This window comes from Cyanistes caeruleus, chromosome 22 (assembly GCF_971803275.1).
Source record: "Cyanistes caeruleus chromosome 22, bCyaCae1.hap1.1, whole genome shotgun sequence".
In the NCBI taxonomy this organism is placed as follows: domain Eukaryota; kingdom Metazoa; phylum Chordata; class Aves; order Passeriformes; family Paridae; genus Cyanistes; species Cyanistes caeruleus.
The window spans coordinates 2,792,746-2,818,622 of NC_141722.1; the positions used below are offsets into that span (position 1 = coordinate 2,792,746).

The 25,877-nt window shown below is 44.3% G+C and overlaps 1 protein-coding gene across 9 annotated transcripts in view; it reads right to left on the reverse strand.

Moving 5' to 3' along the window:
• The window catches only part of DHRS3 (dehydrogenase/reductase 3), a 46,340-nt gene that overhangs the window by 4,887 nt on the left and 15,576 nt on the right, over positions 1-25,877 (reverse strand). For 3 of the 9 annotated variants that reach the window (XM_086860335.1, XM_023940641.2, XM_086860334.1), the window contains 3 exons: positions 25,611-25,651; positions 24,182-24,327; positions 20,405-20,872 (listed from right to left, as the gene is read on the reverse strand). In XM_086860335.1, coding sequence (XP_086716461.1) covers positions 20,405-20,665 — 261 coding nt within the window. In that variant the 5' untranslated portion in view covers positions 20,666-20,872; positions 24,182-24,327; positions 25,611-25,651. Of the gene's footprint in view, positions 1-20,404; positions 20,873-21,129; positions 21,368-24,181; positions 24,328-24,784; positions 24,929-25,610; positions 25,652-25,877 lie in introns of those variants that run through there. The other 6 variants (XM_086860336.1, XM_086860337.1, XM_086860339.1 and 3 more) reach the window with 5 other exon arrangements.

Below are 25,877 nucleotides of genomic sequence, written 5' to 3' on the forward strand. Positions count from 1 at the left end.
CTGCTGAATCCTCTGTTTACAGATTCTTTACAAGCAGCACAAGCTAAAACAAAAAATCAGATCTTAAGCCTGACTGGTATATGGAATGTCTGGAAATTTTCCTGTATCATGTCATTTCAAATCTCTCCCTGTCTTTGCTATACACATGTACAGAATGACAAATTTATCCTAAAACCACTGATCTTTCTGAATATCTGGTGTGTTCTCTACCTCTTGTTTTACGTTTGGAGGTAAAATCTGCTCTGCAGTAAAATGTATTTTTTCAGCCTGGTAATTACTTGCAATGCTGATTGCAGGCTGATGTCTCAGGTGCATTTCAAACAAGTGTAAATCCTACCACAGACTTCTAAAGTGAGAAATTTCAAGCATTAATTTATTTTGTAGCTCCTACATGCAGGATTTCACTTGCCACTCTCTTTTAACACAGTAAAAATTAACCACTGCTTTTTGGACAAAGAAAATTCTGAATATTCATGGAACAAACATTCAAATAATGGAGCATGGATTTGATTCACAATGAGATGTAAGCAGCCAACCCTATCTGCATTTCCACACCATCAATGAGGTCAGAAATGGAAATAACTTGAAAAGTCACCAGGTTCATTAACTTTCATCGTGGGGCTTTGTCCAGCACAATTCTTTCTAGTGAGGCAAAAGCATCAAGTTTGAGATGGAGCTTCTACCACTGTTCTTCAAACATTAATCTGCAGCTAAACAGATTTAAGCACAATATTTTTTTCTGAGTACAGAACCTCATTTTCTATTTATTTTAAGGCTACTGGAAGGAATATAATTTCACCTGTTACCTAAGACATCTATGAATGAATTGATCTATCGTTTTTGCTCTTCAACTAAGTCTTCTCAGCACTCATCATGTTATAAATGGTGAGTCACTGTCATTTTTTTCTGCAAAAAATAAATTACTGAATGGAGCATGTTACTGCAATCAGCTGACTGCTCTGTGACTCTAAGAGCAAGATCCAAAAGAGAAAGAAGAAATTGAAAATGGAAAATTATGGTGCTATTTCCAAGCATGTGTGATCCAGGACTATAGTTCCCTCTCACACTACTGTGTATTGAGTCTCTATGAATCTGACCAGTATATTGATTTTTTAATGGTTAAAGATAACCACACTTAAACTTCAAATGTTAAAGAATCTTTGAGTTTTCTGAAAGTTGAAAGAACAGAAAGAAAAAGGTCTGAATTGCATCACTGCTTACAGCTCAATCCCTGCAATTAACTTAATAACAGCAAGATAAACATTAAAAAAAAAATTATGTGTGCAGTATTCTTACCCCACAACAAATCTCTGGCAGGGAGCTTTAACATGCTTATTTTTAAAGACTAGTTAAGCTTATCTCATAACTGGTACTAAAACTAATCTCTGGCAGGGTCAAAGAGCTCTTCAGTGTGCCTGAGCAAGGCTAAAATGCAGAAGTACCCAAATCCCCAACCGTTTCCCAAATGAGTTACATTTACAATTAATCCCATTTCCATGTCATTGGCACATCTGTGAACACAAACATACCCAGACTGATAAGATTTATATCCTCAAATTCTCCAGAGCACTAACCAATCTGGTTAACCAGAAACTTCAGAGTGTGTATAAATATGCCAGAGCCATTTCATGGGAAATCTTATCTCAGGGGAAGTAATTTTCAAGGAAAAAGCTGTGATCACACTTAAAGACTGTAAGAAAGCATATGGCTGAAATTGCAGCTTGTGTGCTGGCCTGGCTTCCAAAGTCTCAGTGTATCACCCTTGGCCATCAGGGCTTGGCATCTCCTCAAAGCTTGTAAAAACTGATGGCTATTTACTCACTTCTGATCCCAGGGCTAGACCGAGGAATATTTTTCATGTGTACACAGCAGACTTGAAGGGAAATCAAGAACATGTGAGAAATTTCACAAGCTCTCAGGAAGTATTTACAAAATACTGTTCAGCTGCGTGCACATGCCCACTTGCTCTCCCTTTCACAACCCACATGGAAAGGAGAGGAAAAACCTCTGTGGAAAGGGGAGGAAAAAAAAAAAACCACCACAAGATGTCAACTGCAAACATCGAGTTTGATGCCCACGGAGTTTTGCATCCGGGTGAACTTCATCCTCTTTGCAGGGCTGGATTAGTCAATGCACACACTACCAAATTAAATGACTTGTTGAAGAGTGATGGAAGGTAGGGCAGGAAGAGGAGAGAAAGAGAAATAAGGTGTCAGACAAGGAGAGTGTAAGGCAGGAAACTGCTCTCACATATCTAATATTCCAGTGCTTCACACTGCTATTGCTAAATAAAAAGTAGATCCCTCACTCTTCACTTCAATCTGTTTCAAACATCCATACAGCTCCTATTCCCAGGAGCTGCCACTGATGCATTGAATGTCAGGAAATATACATGGAAGAACAGTTAAGCAAAGGATGACCTGTCATAGGAACATCTGTCTGTGATGCAACTCTTGGATATAATATTTTTTTTATGCCCCAACAGTTTCCTTGGGACCTTTAATATCCTACAGGCAAGTCTTGCAAGGTGACCCCGTTAAAATCTGGGCCACCTGAGGAAGACAGAATTTGCTGCTTATCCTGCTGACAACATTAATTTCAGCACTGACTTCTTTCCATGAGAAGTTTTCGTGTCTTTGATACTGTCCACACGCAGGTGAAGGCTTTAGCCTGTCTAAGAGAAAGGCAGTAAATAAAAGCCCATTCTTTTGTGAGAGGTCCCTGCTGACCCGGTGGGAAGTGAGGGCTCCTGCCGTCATTTCTGCTACTTTTTACAGATGGATAAAACTCAGAACTCAATACAATGTGCTTTTGGTCCAAATTCAAGCTTGACTGCTCCTATGAGATCATATGAGACTTTCAATTTCTCTCTTACATCTGGCCAGACTCAATTGGCACAGGCTTCCCCCCAGCCTCCCAGGACATCAGATCTTACAGCGAGACAAGTCTGGAGTTGCTGCATTTGTCTCACAGTCGAGGCTTCTGTTGCTCCTGAACATCTTTAGGGAGGGTTTGGTTTAGTCCTTCTGCATAGACAATACAGCAGTTTTCGGATTTGTCTAGGTTCTTATTCTCCTCTGCCTCCTGAGATTTTCTACAAACTCTTCAGTTCTCTGCCTTCCTGCAGGATGTGCCATCAAGTGATGATCATCCATGCTCCTGGAGAAACCCTTCTGCTCCCTGTGGGCCTGGGGCTGTTTGCTGCTGGCCCTGAGCTCCAGCTACCCCAACACTCCACTTGGGATGCAACCCTTGGGATACAGGACTATTATTCTCTGCTCAGCAAACATCAAGAAAGGCATCACTTCATCCTGCCCCAGCTGGGATTCGAGGGCTCTGCATTCCTGAGGAGTCCAGACCTGTGATTTCGGAAATGGCCCATTTTATTGGGAAGCACAATTTTTCAAATGTAGACATGGGGCTCAGAGTCTGGTCTGCCTCCTCTTTCCTTTCTAAGTGTAAATCTAAATTAGCAATAAGTGTGTCCCAAATGGAAGCTGAGAATGACTCCCACAGACACAGAAGTTCCTGTCTGGACAGAGGAAAATGCCAAGGAATAAGGAGGGGTACTGATGATTTCCCAGCCTGTCAGGATGCTGCACAGCCACTGGAACTGTTACAGCCCACCGTAACTTACTGGTGGACAGAGGAATATTCAATTTGCATTTTGGAGAAATTCTCGGACAGACAGTTTTCCATCCTGGAAAGAATCCAGCCCTTCTTTCTTCCCCCGCTTCATCTCTCGCTGTCCTCCCCTGCCTGCCTGTCCCTGCTGCACCAGACACGCTCTCCTTTCATAGAGTTACTGACCAGAAAATTGGCGAGGCCAGGAGCCCGGGGAGGTGGATAATCCTGCTCCAAGGCTTCCTGCCCACGCTTACCTCGGCGTGACCCCGGGCTGGCAGCAGCAGGGAGGAAGGTGGAAGGGAAAAGCCATCCCTGACACTCCAGAATCCAGGATCCGCCACTGGACACAGGGAACGGGAGATTCAGACTGACCGAGATTTATACACCCTCCTCCCCTTGGTGAACTTCAGAGTAGGAAAGGGTTGTGACATCACACTTGGAGCAGATTTTCCCAGGATTTATTCACGGATTTTTGCAAAACAAACCTTATCTGTTGATCGGAGTCACAGAACTCCTTATCTGACCTTAGGAAAATGCTTTCAGCTGGAGGGGCAGGCACTGCATCCTCTGCTCCCAGAGGACTCGTTTAACACAGGATTAACACGAGATGAGCTCGGAGGGGACTCAGGGAAGGGTTTTGCTGCTGTTGGACTAAGGCAAGGCTCACACAGACCAGCACTGGCTTGGTGCCCAAAGCCCAGTCCTGGCTGCAGGGCCAGAGCCTGCCTTGCACCGTAACACAACAAGAGTTATGCTTCTGACCACCGCAAAATCAGATAAAGCCACTGATTTATATAAACTGGTCTAGACTGAAGCTGCTATCAACCACAATATAAACATGTGATCAATGCTGCCGGAGACTGAAGGATATTCCTAGTGCAGGACACAAGGTTAGAGCTAACTTTACATCACTTCCAAGGCTAGTTAACTTGTTCACTCCGATTTTATTGCTAGCACAATTCAACAACAGCAGCGAAGGAATGCTGCCCTTTTACATCATCAATTATTTTGGCACTGCATCTTCAGCAAACCCGCTGTGCTAGAATTTCTGCCTCCTGGAAAGGTGTCCTAGCAGAACTGCACTTGTGAGACCAAACATCTGCTATTTCTAGTCACTCCCCTTGGGTTATCTGGGTTGTATTTGAGTAAAGAACTGCTCACTCTTGGCCTTGTACGGCACAAGGTGGGCTGTGATTAGCAGCTATAACTTCCATCCAGCAAGTTTCTCCATTTTACGATTCATGAAGCAATTCTCTGATATAATCTGAAGACACTGAAAGATGAGAGTGTTGCAGAGAGACACGAATGCCCTTCCTGCCTGATCTCATTATTGCTGCCCCCACAAATCAACCACAACTCCCAGCCCCGGATCAGCACAGATAGGAAGTACTTGGTAGGTCAACACATTTCATTCCCCCTTTCAACCTCCTTCCTAGTCCAGTGGAACAAAAGTTGCTCTGTGTGAGCTGGTATCTGTAATTGCACAGACCTTTGTTCAAACACAGAAAGCCTTTCTGCGCCCAACACTCAGAGTTCCTGCATACTTTTAGGAAGTACAAAGTGTAGATAATCCACTGAAGTATGCCAGTCTTATCCCCCTATATTTACAAAGCCTGGTAGTACTAACTCACAGTCTGTCCTCCGAAAAAAAAAAAAAATGCATTCCAGTGTGTCCCATAATCCCGGCAGAGTTTTGCATATCGTGAGAAAGGGAAGCTAAATCGCACAGCCTCAAAAGCTCCTGTCAATGGCAGAAGGGTTTTCTCCTCCACCCCTTCCCCTCTCTTGGCCCCAGGCAAAGGCAGACAAGTTCTTTCAGGAGTTCTCCATGGGAGAGGCAGCTAAAGGCTGATTACTGGAAGAGGGAAAGGTGTGGCCCTGCAGTGTGAAAAGCCAATCTTTGCTTTAGAAAGCAAAAAAAAACCACCTTGTGATGCCTGAAGTAGGTCAAAATACTTAACCCAGCCCCTTGGTGGCACTTCTATAAAGGTAAGCAAACAAAACAGGATAGTGGCGAATTTCTCTCAGTTCCCACAGCGAATATCAAAGCTGCAAGGGATAGGTATGAGAAAGGTTGTATGTTAAGGTGGAGAATCAAGAGAGTAAGCCTATGTATCTATTTCACACACAAGCTTTTCTAGATTTCTATTTAGCAATTATAAAACCTGTAAGAATTGAATTTAAATTTAATCCTACCACCCTGGTAAACACAAACCCACAGAATTTATTCTAAACTGGTTTAAGTCCAGGAGTAATGTATAGTAATGAGATTAAAAATTAGGGCTAAAGAGACTTCAGAAGGAGACTAAGAGTGAATTCCAATCCTTTTAGTCTAGAGTCAGAACTTTTATTAGGTTATATGTTGACTTAGCACTCAATGGGATTAACATTATTCACCTAAACAACAGTCAATTCCAGCTGTAACTCAGTCATCCTTTTCCCCCTCTGCAAGAAACCAAAGAGCACCTAAAAAAATCACAGAGGAGTATGTCAACACCTGCCTGCTGCTCAACAGAGGCCTTCCTTGCAAGGGAAATGTGTGATTTTCTGTGCACACAGGCATTTCAGAGCAGCTCCCCTAAAGAAGGGAACAAATGCCCACTGTTCTCACAGTCAGGACTATGTAAGGACAGGTGGCCCCATGCTGACTTTTTGTTTTAATTTTTTTTTTTCCAATTCCTTTCGTCTGCAGCACAAACTGAGACTCCAGACTGCCTTGGGAGCAACTCTTCCCAGCTCTGCTGGGAGCAGAGGAGGAAGGGGAAGGGTGAGGGTTGTTTGCAAGGAGAGGTCAGGCAGGAGTCAGCCTTTACAATCCCATTAACGCTGGGACAGGGTCAAACCGAGTGCACGTTCCAACAAAAAGCACCAAGTGGCCACAAGCTGCCACCCTGGAAGGTCCCTGGAAGCATCTGGGGGATAAAAAAAAAAAAAGAACAGATTTTTAAAGGTGAATATCTTGCCACACCACGTGTGAGAACCGGCTGCTGCTCCAGGGATCCAAAGCACACAGAGAAATATCCCGCAGTAAAATCCTCTGGCTGCAGAGCAGGAAGAAGTGGAGAATCTGGGGGTGGGGAGAGGGGTTAGAAAAGTTCTGTATTTGAGGTAAGGCTTTGGAGACATCCACCAATAGAAATATAATACTCCACCCTGCAAAAATAACTAGTGTGCTGCTGCCGCCTCCGTTTGCTTGGCATGGCATCCCTATAATCCAGATTCCTATAAAAATGTCCACAGAGATCTCAGGAAATTGTGGGGAGGGTAAATATGCAGGTGCAGAACAAGATGAAGGGATAGAAAGTCAGTAAGTAATATTTTAAAGGAGAAAAAGAAATTACTACAATGGTCTGACAGGACATTTCAGCGTCACTGGATTCATTTTTCTTCCAAAATGCTGCATTATTTTTACTTATTGCATATAACTCTCCAGGTAAGGAAACTGTGGCAGGTTCAATGTTCATGTAAGAGAGTTAAATATTTACTACAATGCAAAGTTATGTCTACACAGAACAGGAACTGTTCTTGGAAAGCTAAAAAAACCCAAAAGTTAGATTTCAAGGTGATGTTAGGAGGAAAGGACATGTGGAATTAAAAAGTGGCTCCTGCACAGTATTATTTCACCTGACTGGGCAAAACTGCCCACAAATTGCCTCTTAAACCAACAATTAATTGAAAAGTCTGCTACTTCTTAACTAACAAAGTAGAACAACCTGATAAATGTATGTGAAAGAAAAATTAAAGAGCTACAAACTAAATGCCAGTTGAAGTGGATTCTTCTGTAGGGTTTGCCTTTCTATTTCTGAGATGAATTCTGTAGCAGAGCAGCCTAACCTTGAAATGCTGGGTGGTTTTAACTTCCAGTAGAGGGGGCTGGCCACTGCATCCCCCCAGGGACAGCACTGACTCCTAGGTTAGACCCTGCACAGCTTATAAAAGCATTAGTTATGCTGCATTACCAGTTTAAAGAATTGTCAGCTTTAATTCAGAACACCTTCAGTTTTCCTCGAAGCTAAATCATGATGAGCAATTCACCAGCACTTCACTTATTAGGGGAATATATAAAAAAAAAAATTCTCTACAAGTTCTATAAAAATAAAAAATACGGATTTATCAATTAGAGGATGTACTCAAAACATCACTGGAAAGAAAAACTAGGGAAGGGTTTCAATCTGTTAAGCTGGGAGAAGGTTTGCAACAAAAACAGTCATGGAAACCTAAGGGTGAATAATGTTCCCAATGCTGTCATTATAAACTGCCCTCCAGAAAGGGCTAAAATATGCTCCAGATCATCCATGTGCATAATAGGATGCAGTTCTTGACTGAAAAAATAACTTCTCCCGTGAGGCTACTGGAGAAGTATTGGAGTTAAAATAGCCTGCCTTAAATTTGTGTATAAACTGAACACCAGCAACTGCTCCAGACGAGCTCCCTTACAAGCCTTTCTCTGCCTCCAGAAAAAGAGAGCTGCTACCATTTTCAAACCATATAAAAGCTGTCAAAAGGTGCCTTTCTTATAAGAATGTTAGGAGAAGAAATAAAGGGCACTGCTTAGAAGAAAGCTTCAATATTGAAATGCTTAACTGGTAGCCTATCTTTTAATGTGCTTTTCAAAATGTTATTTTTTAATGGTGGCTGTTGCTATGCAACAGGGCAGAATCTCTAAAATCTATTCATGAGTTGTACAAATGGCAGTTTTCAGGACATATTTAACTCTCTCGGTCTATTAAGTCAAAGAAGGAGGATGGGAATCAGAGGACTGTAAGCTCCCAGAGCACAACTTCTCCCCAGGGGTACAGCATGGCTTAAAAAGGGTATTTCACTGATTATATAATTTTTTTCAATACTTTGTTAAGATAAAGTAGCTACCTTGCTCTCAAAAAAATGTGAAAACCAGCACAACTCTGGTTAAATAAAATGATATCTAAATGTAGAAACAAAAGTTATACACATGTTCATTACTTTTACCCAGAAATGATCAAAGCAATTCAAATTCAGATTCTGCCACAATGGTGGTTATTTAAACGAGAGGGGCTGGCCAGGCAGTCACAAATCCAGCTTTAGCATACTCCTAACTTACAGCTGCCTGGAAGTTACCATCCTTGGGATGTGCCTGCATGCTTTTCAGGCCACTGCAATGCAAAATGAAGATAATTCACTTCAATGTGAACATAAAATCAATTAGGTTATCACAGAACATGAGACAAACCTGACCTTCCAATAAAATAAACTGTATAAAGTAACCTGGTTAGTAACTGAGGTTTAGCTGAGGGGCAGAAATAGAATATTGAGGCACAATAATTCTCAGCATGTTCAAAGGTAGTCACAGCTCTTTGCCTGAAGGGTTCCCTCCCTGCCAGCAGCTTCAGAGCATTGGGGATCTGGAAACTGCTCCAAGAAAGTGTGTGAAATTTAGCCCTAAAAAAACAGGCCTATTTTTGGTTGACTCACATTCACTTTTTGCTTGCACTGAAATCTGAGTGACAAACCCAAGTGAAGTAATGGCCTGAAGGACAGCAATCCCCACGTGCAGCAGTGGGAGATGTGGGATGGATTGGCAGGGTTGGAATTGCACTTAGAAACGAGGACCCTGAAATAAATAACACCACTTGGCCTAAATCTGAGACTCAAATGCAAACCAAAAGTGTTTGTTTTTACTGATTCCAGTGGCTAAAGAAACCATTCTAACTTCATCCCAAATGTATCAACTCCCTCTGAGATGGATCTTTTTTCATTCTATAACCAGCATTCTGATTATTTAGTGCATTTACAATTTTAACAACAACCTGAAAATGTGTAGTTTATAATTTTATATCACTTATTTTATAAACATAACTTATTTTCAGTGGTTAAAAATTTTCTATCTCTTATAGTCCCTTTCAAATCAGTGAGGAAGAGAAACTAAAATCCCTTTATAGATGTAAGATGCTCTTCTAAATTTCTGGTTTTGCACAAATGCTGGACTAAGATGAGACAGTGTCAGTGGTCAAAGGCATCAGGAGAGCTCAGTGAGAGCTGTAAACAAGTGCAGTGATGTCAGGAGGAGCTGGCTGACCCTCTGCTGAACTCTGCCTCTGAAGGACATGCAAAGTGCCAGATCCCTTTCCCACACATGTGTGCACACACACATCCCCCTCCTTTCATCACAAAAGGTGTCACAGAACAATCTGCCACAGTTGCACATCATCATCCAGGGAAAGAGACCCTGCAACCCCTTTTGATGCCTAAAGACTTTGCTTCTGAAGAGACAAACCGAATCCATAAGCACATCAAATATAAACACAGCACGGCAGTGGTCTCGAAGGGGCCTGGATTAAAATCCAGCCACAAGCAGCAGAAAGCTACAGCATTGCACAACCAGCAAACCCAAACCCAAAATCACACAGCTCCCTTCAGTGAGGCAGGACTCCTGCATTTCCCAAGGGCCTTGGAAATATTCTGACATAATTCCTGACAGCTCACTGTGGCCAGAGCCAGCCCTGAACTATTTGCATTTGGGGAAGAAGCACTTGTACCAGCTGGATGTCTTTAATATCCCACTTGGAAGCGTGACCTTGTCTCCTTAAGGCTGATTTGTCCTCACAGGGAAGGTTTTTTAGGAGTTGGGTACAGGCAATTTGAGGTTGTAGTCAACATCAAACCAAGCTGCTGAAAGGGGATGTCAGGATTTTCCATTCCCTCCCCACCAAGCTTCGCCCAGGGAAGTGCTGATCAGAGACAAGCTGTCTGTGTTTACTGCCAGCAAGGAGACTGAAATGACAGATCGAAGACAAACAGTAATTTAATGTTCATGTAGAAAATATCTGACTGCCCATTGTTATTGCTGATCCATTCTGTTGAAGAGCATGGAAAGACGAAGTGCTCAGTGTCTTTACAGCAACACTCTTCACTCCCATAATTTAGGCCTGGTATATTTGAGTTTTTTCTTGAGGTCCAGTAAAAGGATTACCTAAGAATTTCTGTTTTCAGGTAAAATGGTGCCAGTTTGTCAGCTCTTCAGACACAAAACAAATCTTGGGTGTACCTGGTGATTCAAAGGGCAAAAAACAAACCCCAATTATAAGCACATAACATATCGTGGTTGTTTTGAGTGGTGGCTCCTCTCTTCTAAATGTAGGCCTGGCCATAAAGGAGTTTTTGCTCCTTAATGAAGCTTCTAAGAAACACTGAAGATCTTCAGTGCCTGAATTTTGACTTTCTGATACAGGCCAGCTCTCCCAGAAGTTTCAACAGCAGGATTCTAGTCCAGGACTTTCTGGGAAAGAGGATCTACCAGAATGACAGAGTAGCCATGGATACACCTGTGCTGCCCAAGAGAAGGGAAGATGACTGAAAGAGAAGTCAAGTTTGAACTCCATTTGCACCAATTTTAAGTGTCTCTTTCAGTGAGATAAGGGAAGAAATATATTATTAGCCAGGTCACACCAACTGCCACCCCACCTTTATAGAAAGATTTTCTAATCTGTAGCTAAAACTGTGTCGTGCTACAGGATAATCACAGACTCTTTCCAGCCATCATTTTTATACTGCCTCAAAATATGTATAATTTTATGCTGGCTACTCAGAGCTAGTGTGGAACTGTCAATGGTTACACACTGAGAGCCAAGTTTACCTCACAGGCACACACCTAAAGCATAACTGATTCAGCAGAGCTGCATTTTTCAAACATGATTTTACTGCTATAAATGGAGCACTGACACATTTGCTCAGGCAGTGTAAGACAACAAAAATCCCTATGTTAACCAAAACAAATAAGCTCTGCAGCACTGCAGTCAATAAATTGTAATTAAGAAGGTGGCAACATAAGGATGCCTGTCCACAAAATCCCATTGTAATTATGCATAGTTTATGGCTAAACTAATGGGATGAACAATTTAAATTAATTAAAAACTCTGCCAAGGTACCCATCTATTCCCAAGTCTATTAATTAGAATCAATTTAATCCCCACTGGGATAAAGGTCAAACAACATGTATTTGACCCTTTTCTCCTGGCGTCAGTGTTATCAGCCAATGGATCTGGCAGTGCCTGGGTCTGACTTGTTCGACTCTTCAGGATGTTGACAGGATGCTTTGAAGAACAGAGTCTGGGCCCAGCTAAAAAAAAAAAAAAATCTCTAATAATTTCTGCTTTATATTCCTGATAAGCACTGGTTTAAAAATGCCAGAGCTTGTTCTCTCTCGGTGGTCAGCTCTGGGCTGTTGTTCTCTGTCTTTCAAGAGTTTTTCTTTTCAGCCTCCCTTTCCTGCAGAAAACCTTGAAGCAGCAATTGTGTTAGATTTGTGTTTTCAATTTGGGACAGGGATCAAAGTGAAAGAAACACTAAACACTAACTAGCATTTGCTAGTGGATTTTAAAACAAATACTCAAACTTATACTCTGTACTTAAATACTCAGTAATCATTAGCTGATATTTTCAAACTGCCCTGAAGGAAAGATACCAAATTTCTAGACCCTTGTTCAATTTTATGGGAAGGAAATCAAGAGAACTGCCACATTTTTTTCTTCTCCCCATCACTTTTGTAGAATTAATTAGCTGGCTGCTTCTGTGAACTTCATCATTATCATCTATTTGTCCTAATTTATTTATTTTTTTTTTAATAGCCTTAATACTTTCATTCCTCTCAGGTTACTGTCAGGCCAAGTTCCTGGTCTTTGCTCTGGCTGTTTGATGTAAAACCAGATATTTCTTGATATGTTGACTTTGACTGTTGCTGATTTCTTTGAGAAATGGAATTCAGAGTCTATTCAAAGTTTTCTAAGCTCCACTGCATAGTATCACCCCAATAAAACAGGTTTCCACGGCAGCTTTAAGAATAATAAAGTCTTTGATTCCTTTAAAATGTTTTTGTCAAATGCTTAGGACTGTGTGCACGGATTATGGTCACTCTTAAAGCAAATTGCTCTGCCTGGCTAATTAAATTAGACATTAGCTCAACAGCATGTTTGATTCTTTTATAATGCAGTAAAAACTACCTACAGTGCTTCAGATGGAAATAGTTCTACAAATCTGAGACTTTTTCCTAGCCTGTGCCAGAGCCATGACATAAATGCAACATAAATACACAGCAGCACTTTTACAAGTCACTGTAGGTGATGAAACGACGCAAATAAAATAGGGATGAATCACTTCAGATAAGTGGCATGAAATATCATAGCCCAAAACCTTCCTGTCAGCCCTGAAGTTCAGAAAATCCACCTTCTTCCTTCCTGTGGTACAAATAAGACTGAGATTCAGGGAATCAGACTGTGGTTGATGCTCTGGATGTCCTCTGGTCCAATCCCCTGCTCAAGATCAAACCTCATCTACTGCTTTGACCAGGTCAGCTCATTTTGAATTTCACTGCCTCCTCCTCCAGCTTGCCAGGTCTGAGCTTCTGTTTCCACTTTCAAGGTATTAATTTCAATGTAGCCTTCTCCTATCACCTTTCATTTAGCATCAGCTCTTCTACTGCAGCCTTTACCTCCCAGCATTAATTTTTAAAACAACCTGTCTGTTTTCTACCACACTTCCTGCACCTCTTTAAACATTCTTCAAAACTCTTTACTGCTGCTTTTCAAACCCCACCTTAAAACTTCCATTGCTGTGATGCCTCCCCAAAATTTTAAACTGGTTCAAGGAGTGGTGTGGCAGTATCTGGCTTTAATCAGCAGAGTTCTGTGTTGGTACTCATTGTTGGCTTTTGGTTTTTATCTGCACTGTCACATTTATTTAGTTCATCCCTGCCAACCCTGAGACCAGCATCATCTTTTGCTGTTGTTCTTCTGGAGCACATTTAGCATCTTTTTGGTGTTAAGTCAGTTTTTGAGGCACTGCAATGACATTAATATATAACCTCATCTTTCAGATTTTTTACAGCATTGGCACAGTCCTTTTATTTAGTGGGAAGCCTCACTTAACTGCCTTGATGCCAGACCTTCAGCACATTAAAAAGTGCTGGATCTTGGTGTGCCAACACAGCATGGTCTCATTGGGACAATATTTTCTCATGACATCACCATATCTTGATGGGAGATGACAAGACTGTAACTCTGCAAGTCCCACTTCTTGTTAACATTATTTATTCTTGCAACATACCCAGCAACAAAAGACAGGTATGTTCCAAATTATAAGTTAAAACAGCTCCAGCCCAAGCTGCTTCACAGACACCAAAGATCTGAGAGCTGATAAATCCTGGTGGTGCCTGCCAGGCAGAGACACTTATTCAGCATGTTGTTCCAAGTGCTGGCCTTGGCACCAGCACCCAGCACAGGCTTCGTGCCATGGCAGCCTGGGACTCCAAACAAGGGCTCTTCTGCCCATCCTTAAATCCAATCAACAAAGTAGGGAGCTGCCAACAGGAAGCCATTAAATAAAGCTGCCGTCAGGATGTAATCTTTGGAGAAATAAAGCCTTTCTGGAGACCATAAAGCCACCCAATCAGATCTGTGCTCTCACAGTTTACCAAAAGTTTCAAATTAATGTATTATTTCGCATGACATGGAAAAACATTCACTCCCCAGCCCTTCTCATGTACTTCTGGTTGCTGATAAGTTGTGACATGCTCTAATAGTTCACTCTAAGATTAAGTGCTTAAATTTAAGGAAGATTAAAGTAACCATCATTTAACATATCCCTGAAGCTGCTGCATTCCTATGGTGGTTTCTCCCCAACCGCACACACAACAGGAGAGATTAATCACTTACAACCTCATATTTGCACTACAGGTAAACATTCTCATTACACTAAAATATCTACAGGACAGAAAATGTGCTCTTTTCTTTTAGATTACATGATCCTTTTTACACAATGTCAGACTGCCTTTTCCAAATGGTCACTTAGCTTTTTTTGCATTTCAAAATGACTGCACAGATATCCATTAGACACATGGGCTCTGTGTCACTGTGGTACCACCACAGGGCAGGAAAAGCATTCAGAAGGGGGACAGATGCTCACCTGGCAACAGTTTCTTAGCACTGACATCTAAATATATATATATATCTATAAATTTTACACTGAGTCTTTTAAAACCAGGCCACCTTAAATGCAGTGCACCACACTGGCATATTGCACTAGGTAATGTACATCAGAACTGTGTCCATTTCTTTTATAAACCTAATTTTAAAGCCTTTCTGATTTCATTATGTTAGGTCACAATGCCTGTTAAAAACAACTACATGGTGATTAATCAGATTCTGAGGAAAATCAGGTCCTCTCAGCTCTGAAAGCTGTGTCATTTTAAAGCAGCTCTTTTCCTTCTATCAGGACTAATGTTCTCTGGGGTGGCCAGATCAGGTCTAGTCATGTTCTGAGCTGAGAAGGAATGAATGTGTCAGAAATCAGTTATTACTTGCAGAACAAAAGTGTCTCCTTGACAACTGGCCCAGCACAGTGGATTTTCAAGCTGACAGAAGCAGAAGGGCTTGCTAGGGTTCCTGCAGGGATCTCATGCCTTCCCATCCCTTCCCCACTCCCCCAGCACATGGTCAGGAATTCCACACCTTTGTCCATTACAAAAGGAAGGTTTCCAGGTTTGGAACACTGCAGCCCCTCTGGACAAAGCCTGGGGCACATTCCCATTCCTGTGCACCAGGGACTGGATGCCAGGCAAGAGCTAATCTGTAATGCAATTTAGCAAGACTCTTCTACAGGCTCTGAAAGTGCAACCAGCGATGATTCTTTGAGAGTGATCAATGCTTTAAGACATTTTGGAATAGGAACTCTTACTGAATCCATGGGAGACACTCAACTTTTGTCCTGCATCTCAAAGAAAGGTCACAGCTCTGAAACAGCAGCAGTGGCTGCCTTTTGCCCTCACTTCAGGGGATTGGTATTAATTTAATATCCAGCTCTAGTCACAGTAGAGTTAATCCTTGATCATACAGCACTGTTGTAAAGAAGCTTTTAGAAGGTATATACTAATTCATACAAATCAGGACAATAACATATGGGTCATTCACTTAAGAGTTGGACTCAATGATCCTTGTGAGGTCCCTTCCAACTCAGAGCATTCTGTGAAATCTGTGAAATAATATGTCAATGTGATTCATAAAGACCAAAGTGAAATATTCATAGACCTACAGATGCAATTTGTGTGGGAAGAGTGTGCCATTGATAAACTCATCTCAAAACCTGCCAAATTTTCCATTACTGGGAATACAAGGCTAAGTTCTAAGACCCAATACCATTTTTTTTATATAATCTCTCTCCAATTCTCTCAAGCCTAAACACAAAATAGCCTCAAATCTCACTCAGCTAAACCCCTTCAATTATACAAGGCTTTCTAGAGCTTGTAATTCCTCTGAGGTTTTCTGTTCTGTTGGAGAAAGGGAAACACTGAGGGAAACTCCAGGTTCCAGCAGCAGTGTGGGCTTGCACAGCTCTCATCCATCCCTTCCTTGGTGCTGCTTCCTCCCTCAGCTTCTTCCCATCCCAACTGTCACTGATCTGAAAGAGAACAGCACAACCAAACGACAAGAAATCTTCCAAAATGCAGACACTGAGGTCTGACTTTGAAAAATGTTGTGAAAATATCAATGGAAAGAACAGCTGAGGTTTCAGGGTTGTTGGGTTTTTCTGGAAAGGCTGAAGAAACTCTTCCAAAGTCACTGTCAGATAAACAAGAATACTAAATTACATACTAGAGTTTGGGAATCTATTTCTGTCCTATCATTAACATATTTTTCAATTACTTCTATTAGGTTTTGTTGACATTTAACAGTGCAGAATGCCTAAGAACCAAGCATCCCTTTCCTGTTCAATCACACCTCAAATTAGATAACCTGTCAACAAAGCAAATTAAAATGACAAGGAAACTTTCTAGAGATCAAGGTTTTCTAAAACAAAACCTAAGAAAGAGTGAGGCATACAAAAGACATAGGAATCAAAACTTCTTCAGTAGAGACCATCAAAACCAGGGCTGACAACCTCCTGGCAAAGGCACTATAATGAAACTTCTGTAGGAAAAGCAAATGGCTTTGAGGAAAGCAGGCACAGTTTCCCACTCTACTGAGCAGTGAATGAACCCATTCAGCCCCTGCACCCCCTGACTGCTCACATCTGCAGAGGGCTGTTCTCCAACACAAGAAATACTGTTCAAAGGGGCCAGCCTTCCCAATATTAACTGGATTATACAGTACAGGCTTTGCAAAACACTGTTAGGCTTTGGAAATGGATTTTTATTTCATAGGCATTAAATCATAAACTCATAAAAGTCTCTCCTTCTCCCATTTCATTAACACAGGCATTCTCTGCCATTTTGGCTCACCAGGGTATCAACAGCCTTGACAGAGCTACCAGTGTGTGAGACTGAGGCAGAGGTGATGCTTCATTGCCCAAATACTTTCAAGGTACAGTCAAATTCTCAAGAGTTCAAGCAAGCAACAGTGAGGATTTTGAATTCTGCAAGCAGCCAAGAAAAGAAAGCAGAAAGTTAATTTCTCCATCAATTCAGCCACAGCAAAGTAGCTTCTCAGCCAGCACTTAGGAATCTGGACACATCTCTGGGAAGTTGGATTACAACACTTGAGCACTTCCGGAGAAAAGTCAATGCTGTTCATCGCTCATAATAACACTAACATGTCCTGGATCATCTGTAACCACTTCATCCCTGCATACAGCTCATTCACATGCTCTCAGCTTTTTCCAGAAGTGCTCCAGGAAGCATTTCAATACACAGGGCCTCCCAGGACTGTGTATTGACTGTATCAAGTTCTTGACAACTACTTGAAATTACAAATGGAGTATGGATCCTTTGACCTTTCAGTGTACACCTGAACAGGAATGATCTGATGATTAAAGTCTCTCTCATTGCCTAAAAACTGCTGGCAATCTTAATTGGAAAAAACAGACCACAGACTTCTGAAAGTGCAAATAGAACTGGCACTGCTTTGTGCCTTATTGGCCACTTCTTCAGAGAGGCCAATGGACAACTGTGAGAAAAGAAACATCACTTGGGAAGGAAATGTCCCCTAGACATTTATATAACTAAGTCACATTTGAGGCACAATGGCAGAGCAATGAGGGTAAAGAATGGGAATCAGGATGGATTTACAAGGTCATGCCCAAGAGACTTCCATTCCATTAGATTGAGAATTTTAGTCTCCCCGCTCATCAGTCAAGCACAAGACATTGTATTTCCATTTGCATAAACCCTTTTGGGATTTATTTCTTGTCATCTTCATAGCTTTGAATCGAATATCAAATTTTAGAGTAGAGGAGCTGCAGACGTGACAATTGATAATCTTGTGAAATACAACATTTGTCACCTTGCGTGGAAACGGCTCCGATACACCTCACTTGTGAGCAACAAAACCAGCCTCTGAAAGTGAGTGCAAGATGAAATCCCATCCAGCCTAATTCCCAGAGAAGTTTCATATCCTCACAGTCCCAACTAACTTATCTTTCTGAAGATTCTAATCTCAAAAATATGGTTATATATCGCCGCCTACCTCCAAAACCCCGCCACTATGTCTGTGTGCGCAGGCGCTGGGAGCACTTGGTCAGGACACGCTGCACACCCTCCACCAGAACCTGAAGCCGTGGCACTGCTGCCAACCACCTCCATGCCACGCTGGGCTTGGCCCCAGGATTCCACACCTTTGCTGGAAAGTCTTTTTCTGAACTTGAAATATGGTGACTGCACCATCTGATAATCAGAATCTGTTCTAAGTTATTTGTTATGATCAATAATTAAAGCTTTGTATATTATTGTAGGATGGTTAACAGTGTAAAAAGAGAAAAACAGTCAATTTTCACAAGCCTAATCAAAAGGTGACTTGCCAGACACCGCAAGCCTTTTTCATTTCTTTGATTGTCAAAGGCAAAGCGCAAAATTGAAGAGGAGTGCCAAGCAGAAAGTTGAGCATGGTACATGGCGACTGCATAAAATCCACAAATTTAGGGTTGAGCACAGAAGCAGGAAAGAAATGAAATCTCAGAGTGAAGGGAATGGAAACTACCACCTGTGGGTAAAACTGGCAATAAAGCTGCTGAGGAGAATAAGCCAACTTTGGTGTTCTCACCATGGGCTGACAGGCAGTGCCAGCACCTGAGGGATCAAAACTGGCTGAGTGTCATATATGACTGACTGGACACCATGATATAACTGAAAAGAAAATCTAATTGAAATTGAGTCAATGCAAAGATGTAAACACCTTGATGACACAAATGAAAACATCCCAAAAGGCAAAACACCCCAAAGGTCTAACCAGTACCTAGGAACACAGAGCATTTCAGAACATCATATGAAAAGAGCACAAAAGTTCCCAATAATCATTCTCATGTATTCTTTCCTTTTGCAATACGTAGAGATTTGGTAGCTAAGACATACAGCTAGAATACTGTGTCTGTTCCTAGTAATTCCATCCTCAGCCCTCTCTCAAACAGCCCTGTCTCCTTTTGGCCCCTGTCCCCTGGTTCCTCAGGGCCATTGTTCAGCTCCCAGCTCAACTGCAGCAAAACAGCTCCTAAATGTGCTGTAGAAATGGTACCACTTTAATGCCAGAGCTCAGCATAGCAACCAGCCACTCTAAATAAATAATGAAGCGTGGTATTCCAACAGATAATATAAATACACTTTCAGCAAATTTCTTGGGTCCAAAGGTCAGTCAACTTGTTTGCTCTGACTCCCAGAATGTGTAAATCTCAACATGATGTTTAAACACAAACACAGACAAACATCAAAGTTCAATGCTGACATATTTTACACCTCGGAGTTACATGCCAGAATAGCTCTGTACCACACAGAGAAAACTGTAATGCATGTGTAAGGAAGTGACAAAACACTATCCTGAACTAAATCCAATTTTTTTTCTTTAAATAGCCTCTCATTCTGTATTTTTCCTCTTCTTTCTTCTCTATTTACTCTCATTCATCCTCTCACACAGAGAAGTATTTGTGCAGCTGTCTAATTTCACCAGTCATCCACTTAATTACCAATAAAAGGGGAGATGAAATTTTCCATCCTAAGACTCATTTCAGGGATGTGTGTTTCTGTATCCCTGACCGATTCCCACGTAGGGACATACCTGTACTTAAAAACCCACAAGGTTTCAAGGTAAACCACCAAGTTCCTGAGCAAGAGAATGGACCCACCAGCTACACAGGCACTTGTGGGCTGCTGTGCAGAGCAGCCACTCTCAGCCTCTCTCCTAAAGGAAATGTGCAAATAACCCACAGCTTCCACTCAAGCTGTGCTCTTCTTGCCGGGTTCTCATTCATCTTCCCCTTGAACAGCTCTGGGCTGTCCAGAAGTGAAATACAAGGGACTTCAGGAAGCACAAGAAATTAATTTCACGAGTGGAAACCCAGCAGGGTGAAAGGGAACAGTTCTCCCCACTGTCCCAGAGCCACCTGCCCCTCTCCTCCGGGGTGATACGCCCGGATCTGATGCTGACAGATGCGGGTTCACTGTGCATGGTCCCCACAGCCAGCAGTGGCAGGACGCAGCCCAGGAAACAGCAGTGGAAGTGAGCACTGGCTCCATGCACAGGAATTGCTCAGCTCTCCTTCCCCTGCCACAGGAAACCTGGGCTGAGACGAAAACCTCTCCTTTGTCAGCAGAGGGGGATTCACGAGAGGGACCTTCCTCAGCATCGCGTTTTCACGGATGGGATGGGGAAAGGCAGGATGCAGGGAAGGAGGAGCGGGCAACTTCTGAAATGTAACCGGTGTAATGACTCAGTTCTGCAAGATGAGAGCCTCTCTCACCTTTTCCAAGCGATCCCAGCTAGAGGGGTGGGAACAGGGCTCGCTGGCAGAGCAGCAGGTGGGTGCTCCCCCTCCCCTCCCTGCTCACCTTCCTGGCTCCTCTCCTGGCGAATTCCCGGGCCAGGTGGCGGCCGATGCCCCGGCCCCCGCCGGTGACCAGCACGTTCTCCCGGGACAGGTCTCGCAGCTTGGGCGGCAGCACCAGGCACACGGCAGCTTTCACCACCAGGTACATCATCTGCACCGGGAACAGCAGCAGGGCACCCAGCCACTTCCACATCATCCTCTTCTCCCAGGCAAAGTTCTCTTCCAAACCTCCACAAAACCAAAGAAAAGCAATGCCCTTCATGCACCCCCAGACGGGTGACAAGTCTTCAACCCCCTTCCAAAACTTGGGGGCAAGAGGTTCTTGGACTGGAAAAAATCCTTCTCTCCCCCTAAAAAAATAAATGGGGGTAGGAGTAAAGTAGTGCAGAAGACCAAGTCACTCCCCTGTTTCTTGATCGGTGTCCTCTGGGATTGTCAAAGGCAGGTAAAACAGCTTCCTTGCTTTTAACTGGATGATTATTTTTTAATTAAAAGATAGGAGAAAAAAAAAAAAAAAAAAAAAAAAGTAGAATTAAAAGTAACCATACATCCCTCCGCTGCAAAGACCCACATAAAAATCCAGTATCCAAACGAAAGGTTTTTATATTTAGAAAAATAAAATAAAGCAGCCCATGTCTCCAAATTTCAGCCTGCAGTGCCTTCCAGGCAGCTCATTTCTATTCTTAGACTCAGGAAATTGCTTAAATAAGACAGAATTGCCAGGACCTTCTTTTTAAGAAAGGCTCTATTCAGGGTGAGGTTGTTGTTTTTGTTTTAGTATCTATAAATATCTATAGACGTTCTGTCCCGAGCCGCTTGCAAAGGTTGAGCTGGTCACTGCCTCTCTCTGCCCCCTCTCCCGGTTTTCTCCCTTGGAGTGTGTGATCACAGAGCAGGAATCACGCCGTGCACTACTTCAGCTTCAGCTCTTACTCATTTCTGCCTATTGCCGTCTCTGCCGCTCAGGGCCGCGGCGCTGGGGAGCTTTTATACCCCATTAATCCTGATTGACAGTTCAAGTGTCGGGGCGATTTCACTACTGTTCCTGGGAGTGGCTCTGCTCTGCCCTCCCCCGCCGGCCGCCTGCGCTGCGAGCGGGCTGCGCTCGGGGGCGCTGCCAGCGCGGCCGGGGCCACCTGCGGCCACCGATGGGCCACCGATGGGCCACCTATGGGCCACCGATGGGCCACCGATGGGCCACCTATGGGCCACCGATGGGCCACCTATGGGCCACCTGCGGCCACCGATGGGCCACCTATGGGCCACCTATGGGCCACCTATGGGCCACCGATGGGCCACCGATGGGCCACCTATGGGCCACCTATGGGCCACCTATGGGCCACCTGCGGCCACCGATGGGCCACCGATGGGCCACCGATGGGCCACCTATGGGCCACCTGCGGCCACCGATGGGCCACCTATGGGCCACCTATGGGCCACCGATGGGCCACCTATGGGCCACCGATGGGCCACCTGTGGTCACCTATGGGCCACCTATGGGCCACCGATGGGCCACCTATGGGCCACCGATGGGCCACCTCTGGCAACCTATGGGCCACCTGTGGCCACCTATGGGCCACCTCGGGTCACCTATGGGCCACCGATGGGCCACCGATGGGCCACCTGTGGTCACCTATGGGCCACCTATGGGCCACCGATGGGCCACCTATGGGCCACCGATGGGCCACCTCTGGCAACCTATGGGCCACCTGTGGCCACCTATGGGCCACCTCGGGTCACCTATGGGCCACCGATGGGCCACCGATGGGCCACCGATGGGCCACCTATGGGCCACCTATGGCAACCTATGGGCCACCTATGGGCCACCTCGGGCCACCTGCGGCCACCTATGGGCCACCGATGGGCCACCTATGGGCCACCTGCGGCCACCGATGGGCCACCTATGGGCCACCTGCGGCCACCTCTGGCAACCTATGGGCCACCTCTGGCAACCTATGGGCCACCTGCGGCCACCTATGGGCCACCTTGGGCCACCTATGGGCCACCTGCGGCCACCTATGGGCCACCTATGGGCCACCTGCGGCCACCTATGGGCCACCTGCGGGCACTTCTGGCCACCTATGGGCCACCTCAGGCCACCTATGGGCCACCTGCGGCCACCTATGGGCCACCTATGGGCCACCTGCGGGCATTCTGGGCCACCTGAGGCCACCTCTGGCCACCTCTGGGCCACCTGCGGCCACCTATGGGCTACCTCGGGCCACCTATGGGCCACCTGCAGCCACCCCGGGCCACCTATGGGCCACCTGCGGGCACCCCGGGCAACCTATCGGCCACCTGCAGCCACCCTGGGACACCTGCGGGCACTTCTGGCCATTTATGGGCCACGTGCGGCCACCCCGGGCCACGTGTGGGCACTTCTGGCCACCTATGGGCCACCTGCGGCCACCTCGGGCCACCTATGGGCCACCTCGGGCCACCTATGGGCCACCTGCGGCCACCCCGGGCCACCTGCGGGCACCTGTGGGCACCTCTGGGCCACCTGCGGGCACCCTGGGCCACCCTGAGCCGCCTGCTGGCACCTCTGGCAACCTATGGGCACCTGAAGGAACACCGGGCCACCTATGGGCCACCTGCGGGCATGGGGGGCAAACTGTGGGCACAGTGGACTACTTGTGGGCATGCTGGGCTCCTGTCAGGCTGGGCTAGCTGTGTGCCACACTGGGCTCCTGTCAGGCTGGGCTAGCTGTGTGCCACACTGGGCTCCTGTCACACTGGGCTCCTGTCACACTGGGCTAGCTGTGTGCCACACTGGGCTCCTGTCACACTGGGCTCCTGTCACACTGGGCTAGCTGTGTGCCACACTGGGCTCCTGTCACACTGGGCTAGCTGTGTGCCACACTGGGCTCCTGTCAGGCTGGGCTAGCTGTGTGCCACACTGGGCTCCTGTCAGGCTGGGCTAGCTGTGTGCCACACTGGGCTCCTGTCACACTGGGCTCCTGTCATACTGGGCTAGCTGTGTGCCACCCTGGGCTTGTTCTGTGTCACCCTGGGCTCTGTTGTGCCGCCTTGGGCTCACTGCCTGCCATGCTGGGCTTGTGCCACACTGGGCTCTGTGCAGGAACCAAAGTGCTGTGCCACCAAGGCAGGCAGCCCCTGCCTCCTCCCTCCCCTGTGTGCACCAGAAAGGTGCCCTGGTGTGAGCTGAGCCCAGGCAAAATCCAGCCCAGGAAGAACCAGGGTAAGGCTGAGTTCAAAGCCACCACGGGGAGCTGCTTGCCCAAGGCCAGCTGGTGTGTGGGGGGCAAAGCTGCTTGCAGCCCTAGACTGCCAGCTGAACCCAGCCTAGGCTGATAATCATCAATATCTAGTACCACTGGGGCAGTGTTTTTCTGGAGAGCGTGACACCTCGTGGATTTTCCATGCTGGAAGATGCTTGCATTGCTGAAAACTGGGGATTCAGGGGTGGGCAGTGAAAAAGGCAGGCTCTGAATGACAGAGGGAGGCTCACACTTCAAAAAAAGGGTGCTTTCTTCCAAGTCTTTTTTTATCCAGTGATACCCAGAAGGTCCCCACAGCACTTCAAACTCTGTTGTAATAGGGGAGAGGGCAAAGTGTATCACAGCAGGTCCCCAGACTGTTTGCACTGTCAAGAATTAGACAGGTAAATTAGGATTACAGTAGTACAGATAAAGCTTTTCTGAGGAGGCTGTAACTGCACATTCATCCCCAGCCAGGAGCTGTGGCAGCAATCAGAAATGACCTAAAATGCAAAGCTTTGAGGATATCAAAATATCTCAAGGATATCAAAACTCACAGTATTGTCTTGACAGCTGGGCTGGAAAGAAATTCGGGTTTATATCTGGGGGTATGACCAGGATTCATCAAAAGGAATCCAGTCCACAGGTTCAGTCAGGTCTGGAGGCAGATGCACTGTCCTGGGAAGCCATCTAGAGGTAAACACTGGAATTAAGGGAAAATGGAATTTAAAATCATTCTCAAACTTGTTCACACCTCTAATTACTGAAACACAACCTCAAAGGAGGTTTGAATCTAAGCGTCTGTGAGAAAGGTGAGTTTGGATGCTGAATCCCCTTAAAAATTAACTCACTTTTCTTCTTTGGAATCAAACAGGTATTTTTGAAAGCAGGCATTCAAAAGTGGCCATGTGGAAACAGATTCTTGAGGGTTTTTTTTTGTTGGCAAAAAGAAGAGCAGCCAAGTTTCTGGTGCCCCTCACATTCAACAGCTATATCACACATAGATTTTTTTTTTTTTAATTAAAAAAAATATGAAAAATACCAAAATCCTTGCATTTCAGCTCTGTTAGAAGCTCCACAAAAGTTTTAAGGGAAAGAAAAAAGGAAATAAAATTGAGAAGAGAAACTTGCACATTTTTTACCTTTAACTGCCAGGTTACCTCATATGAAATAAGCCAGATGACTGTCACTGCATAATCACAAATGTCAGGAGAGAGGGTTTTGAAGAGAAGGTGAAGAATCCTAGCTGGAAACTGTCTCTACATACTGTCAGGATCAGTGAATGTTCCCTAACTCAGCTGTGTCTGAAACAAGCAGAGAATTTCCACGGCCTGTTGGCAGAGTTTAACACCTTGGTGTGTTTTTATAGGAATACCTCTAGAAATGCAGCTCAGGGAGGCACCTGGCATTACAATTTTCCTCTCAGGCCAACAGCTCTGGAGGGGAGACAGAAATTACCCAGAGAGCCCAAGTGTCTGGCTTAAAGCAGGAATGACTCAGTGTCTGGACTGGGAACAAATATAACAACTTTCTGGTATGGAAATAAGGAGCAGTGCTGAAAATGAAAGGATATGAACTCCATCAAAATATATTTGGTTTTTTGATTCCTGAGTTCAGTCTCTTTATGCTTAAGCACCTCAGACACATATAAAATAGAAAACTCATCAATATTGCACAGTTAACTTGTTTAGATTAAAAGAAAATTAATTATTAATGTAAAATATTTTCAGGTACTTTGAAGCCAGGGGGAATGGAATAATCTGTGAGCATTTATTTCATGTATCTATTTCCAGCTTGAATAATAATCTAAATATGTGTTTGAAGTGATTTTTTTTATTCATTATGATTTTGACCCGTGTACAAAGTTGCTACCGAATTTGGATTGGAAGTTAAAAGACAGTTCTAGATATATAACATTTTCCTAACCTACTCTTCAAATTTCATTGAAGTATGAATTACTTTACTTCTTTACTGCTTTAGATTTACCTTGAAGCAATGGAAACTAGTAGATGCTACATTGTAGAAACCTACAAAAACAAGAAGCAAAAGCAGATTTATAGTTAAACTGAAGTTAGTGCATTTTGCATATAGTAAATAAAAACTAGATGCAAATTATTTTAAAATTCACGTAATTCAACCAAAAATAGCTTTAAATACTACACATATTATATGTGACAGCATTAGAACTTTAGGAACTTTACTTTTTAGAGGTATTGTCCCTTTTAATTGCAGTTCTACTCTGAAAAGGAAAAA